Source organism: Mesoplodon bidens (genome assembly GCF_964165515.1).
Source record: "Mesoplodon bidens genome assembly, chromosome: 2".
Lineage (NCBI taxonomy): Eukaryota > Metazoa > Chordata > Mammalia > Artiodactyla > Ziphiidae > Mesoplodon > Mesoplodon bidens.
Window position 1 is genome coordinate 73,215,422 of NC_138177.1, and position 13,552 is coordinate 73,228,973.

The 13,552-nt window shown below is 53.3% G+C and overlaps 1 protein-coding gene across 2 annotated transcripts; it reads right to left on the reverse strand.

Moving 5' to 3' along the window:
- Window positions 1–1,837: 1,837 nt before the first annotated feature.
- HCN3 (hyperpolarization activated cyclic nucleotide gated potassium channel 3) lies at window positions 1,838–11,019 on the reverse strand (the record flags this gene model as incomplete). 2 transcript variants are annotated; one of them, XM_081218251.1, is made up of 8 exons in its annotated part: window positions 10,425–11,019; window positions 7,013–7,442; window positions 5,909–6,070; window positions 5,275–5,493; window positions 4,736–4,882; window positions 4,077–4,317; window positions 3,031–3,195; window positions 1,838–2,544 (listed from the first exon to the last, which is right to left on the reverse strand). In XM_081218251.1, exons 1-8 carry the CDS (start codon window positions 10,973–10,975, stop codon window positions 1,838–1,840), a joined length of 2,622 nt encoding a protein of 873 aa, XP_081074377.1. In that variant the 5' UTR covers window positions 10,976–11,019. The 2 variants fall into 2 exon arrangements, with proteins under 2 accessions (XP_081074377.1, XP_081074378.1); XM_081218252.1 differs by lacking the exon at window positions 5,275–5,493.
- Window positions 11,020–13,552: the final 2,533 nt, after the last annotated feature.

Genomic DNA, 13,552 nt, shown 5'->3' on the forward strand with positions numbered 1-13,552 from the left:
CTCTCAACTGGTCCCTAAAATACTCTGAGCCTTTAATCCAGCTTAACTGATTAATTCTATTCCCCTAGTCTTCCTGTACCTGGGGGCAGAGGTGAAGGGAACAGGACAGTCATGTCCACAGGCTCCACAAAATCTCTATTTAAAAAAATATTTCACATCCATGCAGTTTGACGTTCTCATATGTGGTCCTCATGATAATCTGGGCATCCCCCGAGGAGAGTGCCACCTCTTTCTTCATTGTCACTGTCAGTGATATCAAAGCACCACCCTTTTGGGGAAGCTAGGGTAGATGGAAGGCGGGGAGCCCCAAGAGCCAGGCGGGCTCATCCCGTCACTGTCTCTACCACCTCTAGGCTTGCAGGCCGCTCCCTGGCTGCTCTCATACCCACCTCATGCCTTACTGGGTCAGGTGCCCTCCTACCTCCTCCTGTACCCCAGAATGCCCGCTTTGTTCCCACACACAAGCCAGGAGCCAAAACAAGTATCTCTATTTTCTTTTTAAACCCAGGTGTTTGGAAGCAATATAAAACCTCTCCCACACAACCAGAACCCCAGAACTGCCCACCCAGGAGAAAAGGAGATTTAGGGTCCTGGCCCCTCATTCTGTGATGCTGTAGAGTAGGTGTGGGGACAGAGGGGTGGGGTAGGGGGTTTCTCTTGTCCCTGAGAAGGCAGAGGTACTGGCTAGCCTGCCCTTCCCCAGGCTTGGATACGTCGGGCCCTCCCCTTACTCTTGCACCAGCAGCAAACTCAGTAGAAAGGAAAAAAAAACCTAAAAATAAAAACAGTCCTCCTCTCCCTCTCAGGTGGCCTTCCTGCTCCTACCTAGTTAGGGAGAGGGCTCAAGTATTGCCACTGATGGGAGTTGGGCGAGGACCACAAGAGCTGGCATGGAGGGCTCTGCCCATTCCTGTCTCCCTACCAGGAGGGGACGGGAGGGATGGATAAATGAATGGGTAAATAAAATGAATTGATAATAAATAAGCAAATGAGTGAATAAATACAATTATTAAATGATTGAATAAATAAGAGTAAATAAATAAGGAAGGGAGCAAGGAAAGAAAAAATTCCATCTAAGGATTCACTTGCCCCCAACCTGGGGGGAATCTACGCTGGCACACTAAATAAGGGGGTGTCAACAATCCCTTAGCTTCAAGGGGGTCATCACTGGGGCAGGGGCATAGGGAGGAGGTGGCTCCCAGTTTACAAAAAGGCAGTTCTACCACAGAGACAGAGAGTGCAAGGAACTTGTCAGGAGATGTGTGTTCCCACTCAGGGGGTATAGACAGGGAGGGTCCACGCATGGCAGTAAAGCTGGATGCCCACACCAGGGACCCAAGACATTTGTTGACAGCAGAGGGGGGACAGGTAATTGGCAGTGCCCAGCTATGCTAGCGGACAGGATGATAACCATGCCAGGCAGAACCTGCAAGGTCATGGGCAGGAAAACAGAGACATCTAGTTACTTGGCAGTGATGGTGGTGGCAAGTACTTGTGCTTAGTAAGGTGGGATCATGGGCCCAGGCCTGCACCTGGCAGGACCATGGCTAGGGGAATACCCTCATCAGAGGGCTTGGAGTCACTTCTACTTGGCAGTGGAGACATACAGCATCTGGTACAGTGCCTTGAACATGGTAGGCGCTAAGTATCTTTGATGAATAGGTGAATGGATTAGGAGGATGTCAGGTTGCAGGCGCCTGAGCTGAGAACAGAGACCATCTTCTTGGTACTAAGGGGAGATACTCCCATAGGGCAGTGTTTCAGGTCCCCTTCGTGTCCCCAAGAGGCGTCTGCCCTCTGGCACATGCTACTGCACCCGAGAGCTTACCCAAAGGTTTCACATGTTGGAAGAGAGTTGGGGGCCCCGGGGAGTGGCTGGCTCAGGCACTGATGGCCTGGGGGGCTGGGCTGTCCCTGGAGGCTTAGCCAGGAGCCCTGAGGGGGGCAGGCGTTCACTTCCTGAGCCCTTACACCCAGGAGAGCCATCACCTGCTGCCCGCTGAGGCAGAGAGGGCTGGGAGGCTGAGAGTGGGCGGCCCCGAGGTCCTAGTCGCCGTCCACCTCCTCCCGGGGGAGGCCCCAGCAGTGACACCTGGGAGCGCCCAGCCCGGGATAGGCTGGCATGGAGGGTTCGGGCAGGTGGGGCCGGCAGGCGGGAGGTGGATGCCCAAGGCCCCCGGGCCAGCAGAGGGCCAGCTCGGACAGGGACAAGTGGGGAGGCTGGGGAGCCTGCTCCTGCTGATCTTTGAGCAGAGCGAGCAAGGAGGGTGACTGGAGAGTCAGGGGAGAGGGGGAGAGGGCCCCGCTGGTGCGTCAGGGCAATGGCCACATTGGAGGTCACGGCGGCCGCTTGCAGGGGTGCATGCACTAGTGGCTCCCACAGCACCGGCTTTCCGCTGAGCCGAGCTCCTGTGCCTGGGGCCAGGCCCCGAACACCGCGAGCCATATCCCTGTCGTGTTGCACCAAGTGCTGCTCCATGATGCCCCCACTGCTGCCTGGACTTGGCTCGGAGCGCTTCCGCTGCAGTATGGAGTTCTTCTTGCCTAGAAATTGTCCCGGGGGAAGGAGTTAAGGATAGGAAAGGAATCCAAGATGAAGGTTGGATATCAAAAGTATGAGGGTAACAAGATGGAGTCAAGGGATGGCGGTGGGGTGAAGGTAGGGGATAGGGGTCAAGAATATGGAGATGGAGTTGGGGGATGGAAATTGGGAGATGGGGGTTGGAGGAAGAGGGTCAGGGGATGAGTATGTATCAGAGATGGTGAGAGTCAGGGACTGGTACTCAGGGAAGGAGGATTCAAGGCATGGGAACTTGGGGTGATATCTCCAGGGGTAGGAGATGCTGAGGGGTAAGGACAGTGAGCCACAGTGTTGAAAGCCCTATTGGGGCATTTGCTGGGACTAGGTTGGGCTGGGGTGTGATGCTGAGGCGCTGGAGCCTGGGCCCTGGGACGCTGGGGACTCCTTGCTATGGACAAGGGGTGAGGGCACAGCCTGGACCCAGAGCAGACAGGGTGGACGGGCCTCACCAATGCGGCGCAGCCGATCCATGGCCACTGTCTCGAAGGCCCGGCGCATCATGGGGAACTCCTCGAGCACGGCGTTGAAATGGTCCACGCTGAGCGAGTAGAGGCGGCAGTAGGTGTCAGCACGCACACTGGCTGTGCGTCGGCCCCGAGTCAGCAGACAGATTTCTGGTGAAGTTGGGAGAAGGCCTTCAAAACCACTGTCCACAGAACTCCCTCTCACTGGGCCTGCAGCAGCTGACCCAGATTCCTCAGGCTCCTCCCCAGCTGGGAGAAACTAGCGATTACCCACCCACCCAGGGTCCCTAAATGCTCCAAGCATGGTCACTCTCCAGACCTGCACAATTACTGTCCTTCTCATTCTGTCCAAATTAAAGCTGATAACCAGGCAGCTCTTGCTGGCCCCCAGACTCCTAGTTATTCCACTCCACTTTAATTCCCAACCCACCTCCACTGCTTTAGCCCAAGGGGTAGGCCTGGGGCAGTGCCCTCTGTGTGCCCTCCCCTCCCACCCCTTTGAAGGAACACCAAGGGCAACCCAGAAGGAGAAAAGCAGTGCCAAAGGGCAAAGGGTAACACAATGGGGAGGTTGGAAGGTGTGGGTGATTTGGGGACTGAGAGAATATATGAGCCTCAAATCACTTTGGGTAGCAGCTGGAAGAACTGCCCCCACTGCCACAGGCTGGGTCCCTGATTCATACCACCAAGGCATTCCACAAGGGAGCCACAAAGGTCAAGCCCCTGGGACAGCACTGCTTTATTCCTATCTTTCCCTCATGGAAATCTCATGAGATCCTTGGATTTCACTACTTAAGGGTTCTAAAAGGCCCACTGGTCCAGTCATTTTCAACCTGGCTATACAGTGGAATCTCTTAAGAAGCTTTTAAAAATACAGAACTCCAGACCCCAGACCTAGAGATTCTGATTGAATAGGCCTGGGGAGGAGCTGGAACTCTATGATCCTGCAGCATAGCCAGGTGAAGACCCTGATCCAGGGGAGCAGTTGCCCTCTGCTCCAGACCCCCCGACCCTCCCTGAGGCCTGCTGACCCCCAAAGTATGATCCATCAGTGAGGCGGGTGTCCCGGGCGCCACGTGCCAGCACACTGAGCAGCCCATGCTGGATGAAGTACATCTTCCTGCCCACGGAGCCCTCACGCACCACGAGGTCCCCCGGCTGGAAGACCTCAAAGCGTAGCTTGGTGAGCACGGCCGTGACGAAGCTGGGGTCGGCGTGGGCGAACAGCGGCATGTGGGCCACGAGGCCCCGGCAGGTGAAGTTAATGATCTCCTGGGCAGGGGAGGGGCCTGTCAGGCAGGCTGTGCCCCCTGCCCCGAGGTGCCCCCATCGAGCTCATCTGTCTCCAGAAGCCCCACCCCTGGGGTCATGATCTACCAAAGGACGGGTATGCTTCAGTGGGCCTGGGACCATCTCTAAGCTCCTGCCTTCAGAGCTCTCGCATGAGCCTTCACAGGACCATCCCCCATTGCAGACCCCTGCAGCCCTCCCCAGTGTATTTCACCCCTATAAGAGCTTCAAGAAAGACCCTAGACCCCAGAAGTCCTCCAAAGGCCTGACCTCCCATGGGGCCCTCTGTAGGCTCTACTCCCTGTAGGTGCACCTGCTGACCAATAGCCCCCACCCCAGGTGGCATCCCAGAAGCCCAGGTCCTTGAAGAGCCTCCCTCCAGGGCCCCGCCCAGTCCCACCTCCCGAAGCGGTTCGCTCAGCTCTCCTAGGATGCTTTCCTCATCAAACATCTTGCCCTGGTAGCGGTGCTCATAGTACTCATGGATGCGCTGCCGTGTGTCAGCTGGCAGCTTGTGGAAGGACATATACTGCTCCACCTGCTTGTACTGGAGAGCCAGCCAATGGCCAGCACGCAAGAAAACACAGAGACAGATGTGGAGCCAGAACAGTGTGGGGAGCGGTGTGTGAAGGAAGGTCACAGACGTGGGCCAAACCCAGAGGGTTGAAACATGGAGGCAGAAGGGTATATAGATAACGGTGGATACAGGGAGGACACAGAGCACAATCACAAGAAAAGCCAGACATGGGCGGGGGCGGGGGGTGTGTGTCCAAGGACAGGTGCATTGGTCCAAACAAGGAAAAGGTACACACATGGCACAAATGGACATGGGGCAAGGCAGGACACAGAGATCCAACAAGGGCATGCGTCAGAATGGGCTCCAAGTTGAGCTACCCAGCCTCCAGCACCCCTCCCCTGCCTTCTCCTGCCCCTGCTGACCTTCTCCTGGTACTGACGCCGAGAAGAGTCCAGGGACTGGATGAGGGCAGTGGCGTGGCCGATGAACATGGCGTAGCACGTGGCACCCACAATCATGCTGAGCATGGTGAGCCAGACGTCGGGCGTGCCTACAGGTGCCTGCTGCCCGTAGCCAATGCAGAGCATGTGGCTCATGGCCTTGAACAGGGCGTGGGAATACTGGCGGCCCCACGAGTAGTTCTGGGGGGCAGAGTGTATTGCAGAGCTGGGCATAGACCCCTCAGAGCCTCATTCTCCTCCTGCCCCCTCTTCTCTTTCAGTCCTTCTGTCTGCTCCCTTCTACTTTAGACCTGCCTGCCAGGGGAGGAACTTAGGTTTGGTTCTGGGGGGCCTGAGACAGAAGGGGCCTCTTTTACAGCATGGGGGCTGCAGTTTCTGCCTAAGTTTCCTTCCCTGCCTGCTCCCTCCAACACACAGACACTTCTTCCGGGCCTCTTTCCACTCTCCTCTCACCTCCCCACCTCCTCTCTCCTGTCTTCTCTCTTGGCCATCTCTCCATCATCTCCCACCTCCTTCCCGCTTTGTTCATCCCTCCTGATCAGGGAGAAGAGCCCTTGGAAGGCCCAGGAGGGGCTGAGCTGTGGGGAGTTCTCACCACCATATGGTTGATGGAGACCCAGCAGTCGGGAGGGAAGTCCTGCAGCATGGGGACCAGGAACTGCAGACAGCCATCCCAGTGACATAGCAGCAGCATCATTCCGATGAGGTTGAAGATGCGAACCACAGCACTGGCCAGGTCATAGGTCATGTGAAAGATCTGAGGAGTCCGAGGAGGGGCTGCTGTGGACAGGAACCCCTCTCTGCCAGTACTTCTCCATTCCTGGCCTTGCAAATACTCTTTGAATTTCTCTCTAGCCCCGGCCCTCATAAATGTTAAAACTGTGGCTATTATTCACTCGTATAGAGCTTTACAGTGTATATAGCTAATACAAAGGAGGTTGTATTACTACTCTCATCTTATAAAAAGGAAAACCGATGCCAATCATGTGCCCCAAGTCACACAGCAAGTGTCACAGCAGAGACTCAAAAAGGTCTGCTGCACAAGTTGCCCAAGTGTAGTCTGGGAAAGAGGAGAGAGGGCATTTCACAGTGTAATGTCCCCAGGGCATATATAACGATTAATGCCAGAAGTCCTCTTCAACTCCAATAATAAAAATAATAATAGGTAATTTACTGAGAACTTACTATGTGCCAGGCACTGTTCTAGGTGCTTTACAGGTATTAACTCCTTTAATCCTTACAACCTTATATGTAAGTATATTTAACATTTTCTTTTTATAGAAGGGGAAACCAAGTCTCATACAGTAAACAGTAACACTGGGATCCGACCACAAGCAATGAGATTGCAGAGCCCACACTCTGAACCACTAAACTCTGCTGCTGTCCTGAAGCTGAAACTCAAGCCTCTCCCACACTCTGCAATTCTTAACTCCTCTCCTACACCTTCCTCCCAGAGGCCAACTAACCCTCAAGTGTTTGTCCAGCAGCTGTGCTCCACCCTCCTGCACCACCACCTTCTCACCTTGGGGACCCATCCCCTGAACACTCATTCTGTCCCTGCTTCTCCTCTACCAACTTTGGAGACGGCCCTCCTTTGGAAGCCCCACCCATCTGCCCCACCCCATAAAGTCGCCAGGAGCCCCACCCATATCGCTGTCTGGAGTGGTCTGCGAGCCCCCTGCCCACCTCCCCACCCCACCTCCTCCCACTGGTGTATGTAGCGGATGAGGCGGGAAAGGCGGAGCAGCCGCAGCAGGCTGAGGATCTTGGTGAAACGCACGATGCGCAGGGCCCGAGCTGTTTTGTAGACCTCGGTGTCCAGTCGTGGCTCCAGCTCCACCACCAGGAAAATGTAATCCACAGGAATAGAGGAGATAAGGTCAACCAGGAACCAGGTGCGCAGGTAGCGTGTGCGGATGGCCCGCGGTGCCAGCAGGATCTCAGCACCCTCCTCTACCACGATGCCCGTGCGGAAGTTGAGCACCAGATCCATCAGGAAGAAAGTGTCAGAGAGGACGTTGAAGACGATCCAAGGTGGGGAGTTCTCCTCCTTGAAGAAGGTGATGCCCACAGGTAGCACAATGAGGTTCCCCACCATCAGCAGGAGCATGATCAGGTCCCAGTAAAACCTAAGGTAGGGATGGGATGGGAAGTAAGACCACAGTGATATTTCACGATGATGGTCAGCCACTGGACTAAGGGTAGATAGTCTCTCAGACAAAAGTGGGCAAGGACACAGAACAACAGAATGACCATTCACAGCTAGTGGAAGTGTAAATTGGGACCACCATTTGGAAAAATAGTTTGGAATTATCTAGTAAGGTTAAACATTTGCATCCCCTGCAACCCAGCAATTCTATTCCTAGGTATGCACACATTCAAGGGAAAAACGTGCTCCAGGAGATATATACAGGGATAACAGCATTAAATCTGGAAATAATCCAAATGTCCATCAGTAGAAAAATGTAGATAAATGAGATAAACACAATAGATAAATAGATAAATACACTATGATACACTCATACCCTGGAATATTATACAACTGTGAAATCACCCAACTGCAGCTACATTCCGCAGTACGAATGAATCTCACAAATTTAATGTTGAGAAACAAAAGGATACACACTGTATGATTCCACGCATACAAAATTCAAAAATAGGCCAAACTAAACTGCGTCATTTAGGGATTCACAGACAAGTGGTATAACTATAAAGAAAAGTAAGAAAATGAGTACCAAAAGTTAGAATAGTGGGTTTGGGAAAGGAATGTGAGAGCAGCAGGGAGCCTTCTGGGGTATCAGCAATGTAGTCTCTCTTGACCTAGATAGTTGTTACATGTGGGTTTGCTTTACAATTATCCTTTCATATGTGTGTGTGTGTGTGTATATATATATATATATATCCTGCTATGTACTATACTATATATATATCTACCTTATATATTCACTATATATATATCTCTACTATATATATATCCCGACTAAATATAGCCCTAATGTGCATATATATATTCTTTATATAGTAATATATATGTAATATCCTTACTATATGTATATGATCTATGTCACTATTATTAAATATTTTTTAAGTTAAAAAAAGATAAATACCCTGTGCTGATCTCACAGGGTCGTTGAAAAAATATGCACTGAGACAACGGATGTGACTGTGCTGTACAAGCATTATTTGGATTATGACTCACCCACCCTTTATCCCCAGATTTCTGAAGAGGTTGCTGCTTTTCCCATCTCTAGCTCTCCGTCCATTCCTAGTCTAGGACTTCATGGCTTCCCTAGCCTTCCCCAGCCTTCCCCACCCCATCCCTCCTCCCCAACACAGTTGGGCCCATAGTTCCTGTTTCTCTGCTGGGATCTGCTCATCTGTGTCCCAGGGTGGGGATGATCTGTCCTGCCTCCCAACTGAACTAGCTTTTCAGGTTGCCCCTCCCTCCTCCACAGCACCTCAGACAGGGCTGCACATACAGAGAAGCTCTATAGCAGATCCTGAGACAGCAAGGCTTGAAGCTCTGCACTCCTTTCCTCCCCTAACCTCCCTGTGCCCAATGGGACTCTGGCTGAGCCCAGGCAAGGGCATGGGCAGGGGAGAGCCATACTGCTGTGGTGGAAGCTGTGAAAAGAAGAGGTCAGGAGGGAGTGAGGTGAAGCCTTCATTCAAAGAAGTTCATTGGACAATCTCAGGGTCCCAAGTAGCTATGGTGGTTTCAATTCCAGGACACACCTAGATGCAGTATCAACCCAGAACCCAGTCCCTTCTGACTCTGACTGCAAAAATCAACCCTTTCAGCCCCAGAAAGAAGTTTGCTGGTCCCCAAGTCCAGGCCTCCAGGAAGCCCTTCAGACTGTGTGATTTCAATCAACAACAAATCCTGGATCCCCTCTTCTTCTCTTTCCTGGCCACTGGAGAAATCCTGTACTGTAAGCTGGGAGAGGAGAGGGAAAGAGGGTTTGCCTAGCCATAGAGCATCTTCACAGCCTGACTCACAGGCAGTCACAAGCCTGGCGTGTGATGCAGGAGAGAGGACAGAAAAGAAGCACAATAATAAGGGGGATACATGGCTTCTGGGGATACATCTGAGGGTGAAATGGGGGAGGGGAGGGAGATCCACAGGAGACTAGAAAAGGTGCATGGGTAGGGTGAGAATGAGGCAGTAAAAAGGAGGGGAATGAAAGGAAAAATGAGAGAAAGAGGAACATTTAGGGAGTGTGTTATGTCTGTGGATTAAGATGATGTCTAGGTCTCCAATTGTGTTTCCAGGCTCCTGATTCACACCTCATCCTTTCTGCTCATTTAGCTCCCCAGGTTAGGTGCTTTGCACACATCCTTGCCACATCCAGGAGCTGTCCTTCATTCCCCCCAAGGACAGGGTTGCTCTCCTCCCCTAGCGACCTTGATGTAGAGGTACAGCCTGATGGGGACTATGGAACGGCCCCACCCCCACTCTTCATTCCTTCGGTCTGGTAGTCACCTGGGTGGTGGTCATATGCGGGGTGGCCTTGCCCCTGTGTTGCTGTCTCAAATCGCTGTGTCCAGGCCCTACCCTGCCGAATGCCGCCTTCAGCACCAGGGACAGCGATCAGACCTACTGTCTGGACACTCCCTCCTCCCCTTCCGCAGCGTCCCTATTTTTTCTGGTCGCCTGCCCTGCTGAACTAGGCGGGTGCTGGGGGTGGGAATGGGGAAGTGGGAAATAGCGGGGCTTGGTTTCTCTCTCAGGCTGACCCCGAGCCTCGGAACATGACAAAATTCCCCAGATCCCCAGCAAGCAGGACAGGAAGAGAGAGCAGTCCCTAATTCCAGTATTCCCTGTGGTGCAGGTAGGGTACCGGGTTCCTGAAATGGGAAATCCAGGTCTCTGTTGTCCGCTTGTCCCTTCCAGCGCCCCCAGCATGAAAAGTCACCAGGGACCTCCGGCTGCTGATCCTTCACCCAAGAATTCCTGGGCTAGATTGGGGGAAGTGACTCTGTCGGTCCAACAGGGGACCCCTGGGCCGGAAATGAAGTGTCCGTGGAGGGTGAGGCGGGCCCGGCCCCCCTGTCGCGGCCCGTGAGGGTGGGATCTGTGTCCCCCGCCCTCCCTGCCGGACCCCCAGTACCGGAAGTCGCTGTAGGGGTGGATGATCCAGGCCCCCGCTGACTTGACCCGCTCCTGCTCGATTTCCACTGCTTTGTGGCTGCCGAACACGCGAAGGGAGAACTTGTTGACCGTGGGCTGGAGCAGCGTCCCGAGCTGCCTCCTCTTGGGCTCGGGCCCGGTCCCGGGCCTGGACCCAGGGATCGGATCCGAGGCCGTGGTTGTAGATGCCGGGGCAGCAGGAGGCGCCCTCTCCAGACCAGGGGTCGCCCCATCGCTGGCCCTAGTCGTCGGCCTCTGCTCCGCCTCCATGACGCCCGTTAGCTTACACGTTTGGCCTCCTAGACCCTGCCGCGGCCATTCGGGACCCCCGACCCCTCCCGGAGTCGGAGCGGGCGCAGCCCGGCTGACTCGGAGCGGAGGCGTAGTCGGCTGGGAACCGCCGGCGCGCGGAGAGGAGGGGGTGTGTGCGACAGACTCCCGCGGGCGGTGGGCGGGTTGCGATGCGCCCTCTGGCGAAAGCCGAGCGAAGGCTGGGGAGGGCGGGCGGAGGCGGGGCGGACCGAGAGCCATCCCGGGAGGGGGCGGGACCAATATAACCTGCAACCCGAGGGACCCCCCCCCGGCGGGCGTGGCTTAGCCAATGGGGGCGGTCCTCCAAGTATAGGAAGAGAAGGAGGGGAAACGAAGCCAGTGCCACGGAGAGGGCACGGTCTAGAGCTGAAGGGCTTTTATCCACTGAGTGCCAGGGAGGCGGAGCCGCCAGCGAGTGGCGGGTAAACCGGATGCTGGTTGTAGCTCGTGAGGCTCGGGAGGGCGAAGAATTGGAAACCCGTGGAAGAGATGGGGAATAGCTTTTAAGATTCTTCTTACCCACTCTCGCTTATGGACTTCCTGCGTTTCGCTTTTTTCTTTCAGCACTCTCCTAGGCATACTCCTTTCTTCTGACCTCCTCCATGCTGCTCCCCCTCATATTTCATTTCCGAACTCATCTGCCAGCCCTCACCAAAAGCAATTCTGCCAGTTACTGAGTGGACGCTGAGGATACAAGGATGAACACAAAGTCCTATCCATAAAGCCAGTGCTCCTCTATGCCCGCAGATGAGACAGGTAAATTACAGTGCTATGTGATGTAAAGGGCTATTTTGGGGGCTTTTTTGGCTGTGCTGCGCGGCTTGCGGGATGTTAGGTCCCCGACCAGGGATTGAATTGAACCCTGGGCCCTCGGCTGTGAAAGTGTAGAGTCCTAACCACTGGATCACCAGGGAATTCCCTGAAAGTTCTTAAATATCTCAAATTCTTCCCCTCATCTCCACTTCTTATTGTCACTGCCTTATTTCAAGCCCTCAGAATTTTTTCACCTAGGTTATTTCAGACGCCTCTAAACGAACGGGTCTCTGAACTCTCTCAGGCCAATTATTTTTCCAGTCTGCCAGAGTTACCTTCCTAAATCCAAATGTAGCTATATCATTTGCTTAATGTCCTTCACACTTCCCCATCTTCTATAGGATTACAGTTAAATTCCTTAGAATGACATACAAGGCCCTGCAAAATTTGGACCTAGTTTCAACAACCTTTATTGTGATAGTCCCTCTCTTGAAAGCCAGGAGTCCAATTCTGTTTAAATGTTTTATTCTGCTTTGTCTCCAGACCTTTGCAAATATATTCTCTGCCTGCTATCCTTCTCCTCCAATTCACTTTCCAACAGTTGGTTCAGATGTCATCTCCTCTAGGAAACCTAAATAGAAACACATTTATAACTCTACTTTCCCAAGCTAGGGTCTAGTCTACAGCTTTCTTACAGTGACCAGGGCACCGCTGTTTGTAACAGCTCTTGTCACACAGCTGCCAATGTTTGTTTACACGTCTTTCTCTTCCATTAGACCATCGGTCCCCAACCTTTTTGGCACCAGGGACTGGTTTCTTGGAAGACAATTTTTCCACGGATGGGGGGTGGGGTGGGGGATGGTTCAGGTGGTAATGCGAGCGATGGGGGGATGGTTCAGGCAGTAGAGCGACGGGGAGCGATGGGGAGTGGCAGATGAAGCTTTGCTTGCTCGCCTGCCTGCCGCTCACCTCCTGCTGTGTGGCCTGGTTTCTAACAGGCCACTGACAGGACAGGTCCATGGCCCCGAGGGTTGGGGACCCCTGCGTTAGACTGTGAAGCTGTGAAGAACAAAAGCCTTACACCTGCCACAATGCTGGACACATAGTGAACACTTAGTAAATGCTTGTTGAATGAATAAGGGAAGTGTTCATGGAAGAGCAAGTGAACTACACTGCCCTCTTCACCCCTTAATTATCCTTCCTCTTCTATTTTAGGAAACTTCCTAAACCATTTCTGGCCAACTGATGTAAGCTCCATCTGATTATCCACCATCCTGGCTCCCCAGATATTTTACTTGAATATAGTTATCCTCAGGTTATTTTTTTCATTTCTCTTATTATTTCTCAATTCCTTCTATAGCGTCTCTAACTCTGCCCAGTTTGTCTCAAGCTCTCCTTCACTTTCCTCTTTTTTTTTAATTCAGTAAATTTACACTTCTCATATATCATGTGTAAGTACGTAACATAAAGTTCTCAAAAAATTTCCCTTTCTTTGGTACCTGATTCTCCACCCCTCCATTTCTCAAACCTTTCCTCCAAGGCCATACCCCGCTCCCCCACCCACCCCGAAACGTGCATAGCTATTGCTCAGGAGGAAAGGTGGGAGCCCTTCTTTGCTGTGGTTAGGCTGCCGAACTGTTTTAAGAACTGAACTTTCACAGGCTATGCTTGAGAATCACACCTCACCACCAAGTCTCAAAAGGTTTGCGGAACGGCGACATTCCGTAAACAACAACCCCTTCTTTTCAACCTCCAAATCTAACAAAACAAGCCACAGAAGTCTCATGGAATAGGTGGTAAAAGATCTAGGAAGGATACGGAAGGACACGAGGGGCTGAGGGGCGGGGCGCGGACCTGGTAATCCCCGACGACTCTCTCCCCGCCCCCATGAACTTCCGCCCTAGCACCTCCTCCGCTCTCACGGGCGGACTGCCGCGAGCTACGCGAAGACGCGCTGGCGTGCGCGGCCCTGGGGGCGGAGCTCAGGGGTAGCTGGGAAGCGACGCAGGACGTGCGTGCGTGCGTACGTGCTCGCTCGCGGTG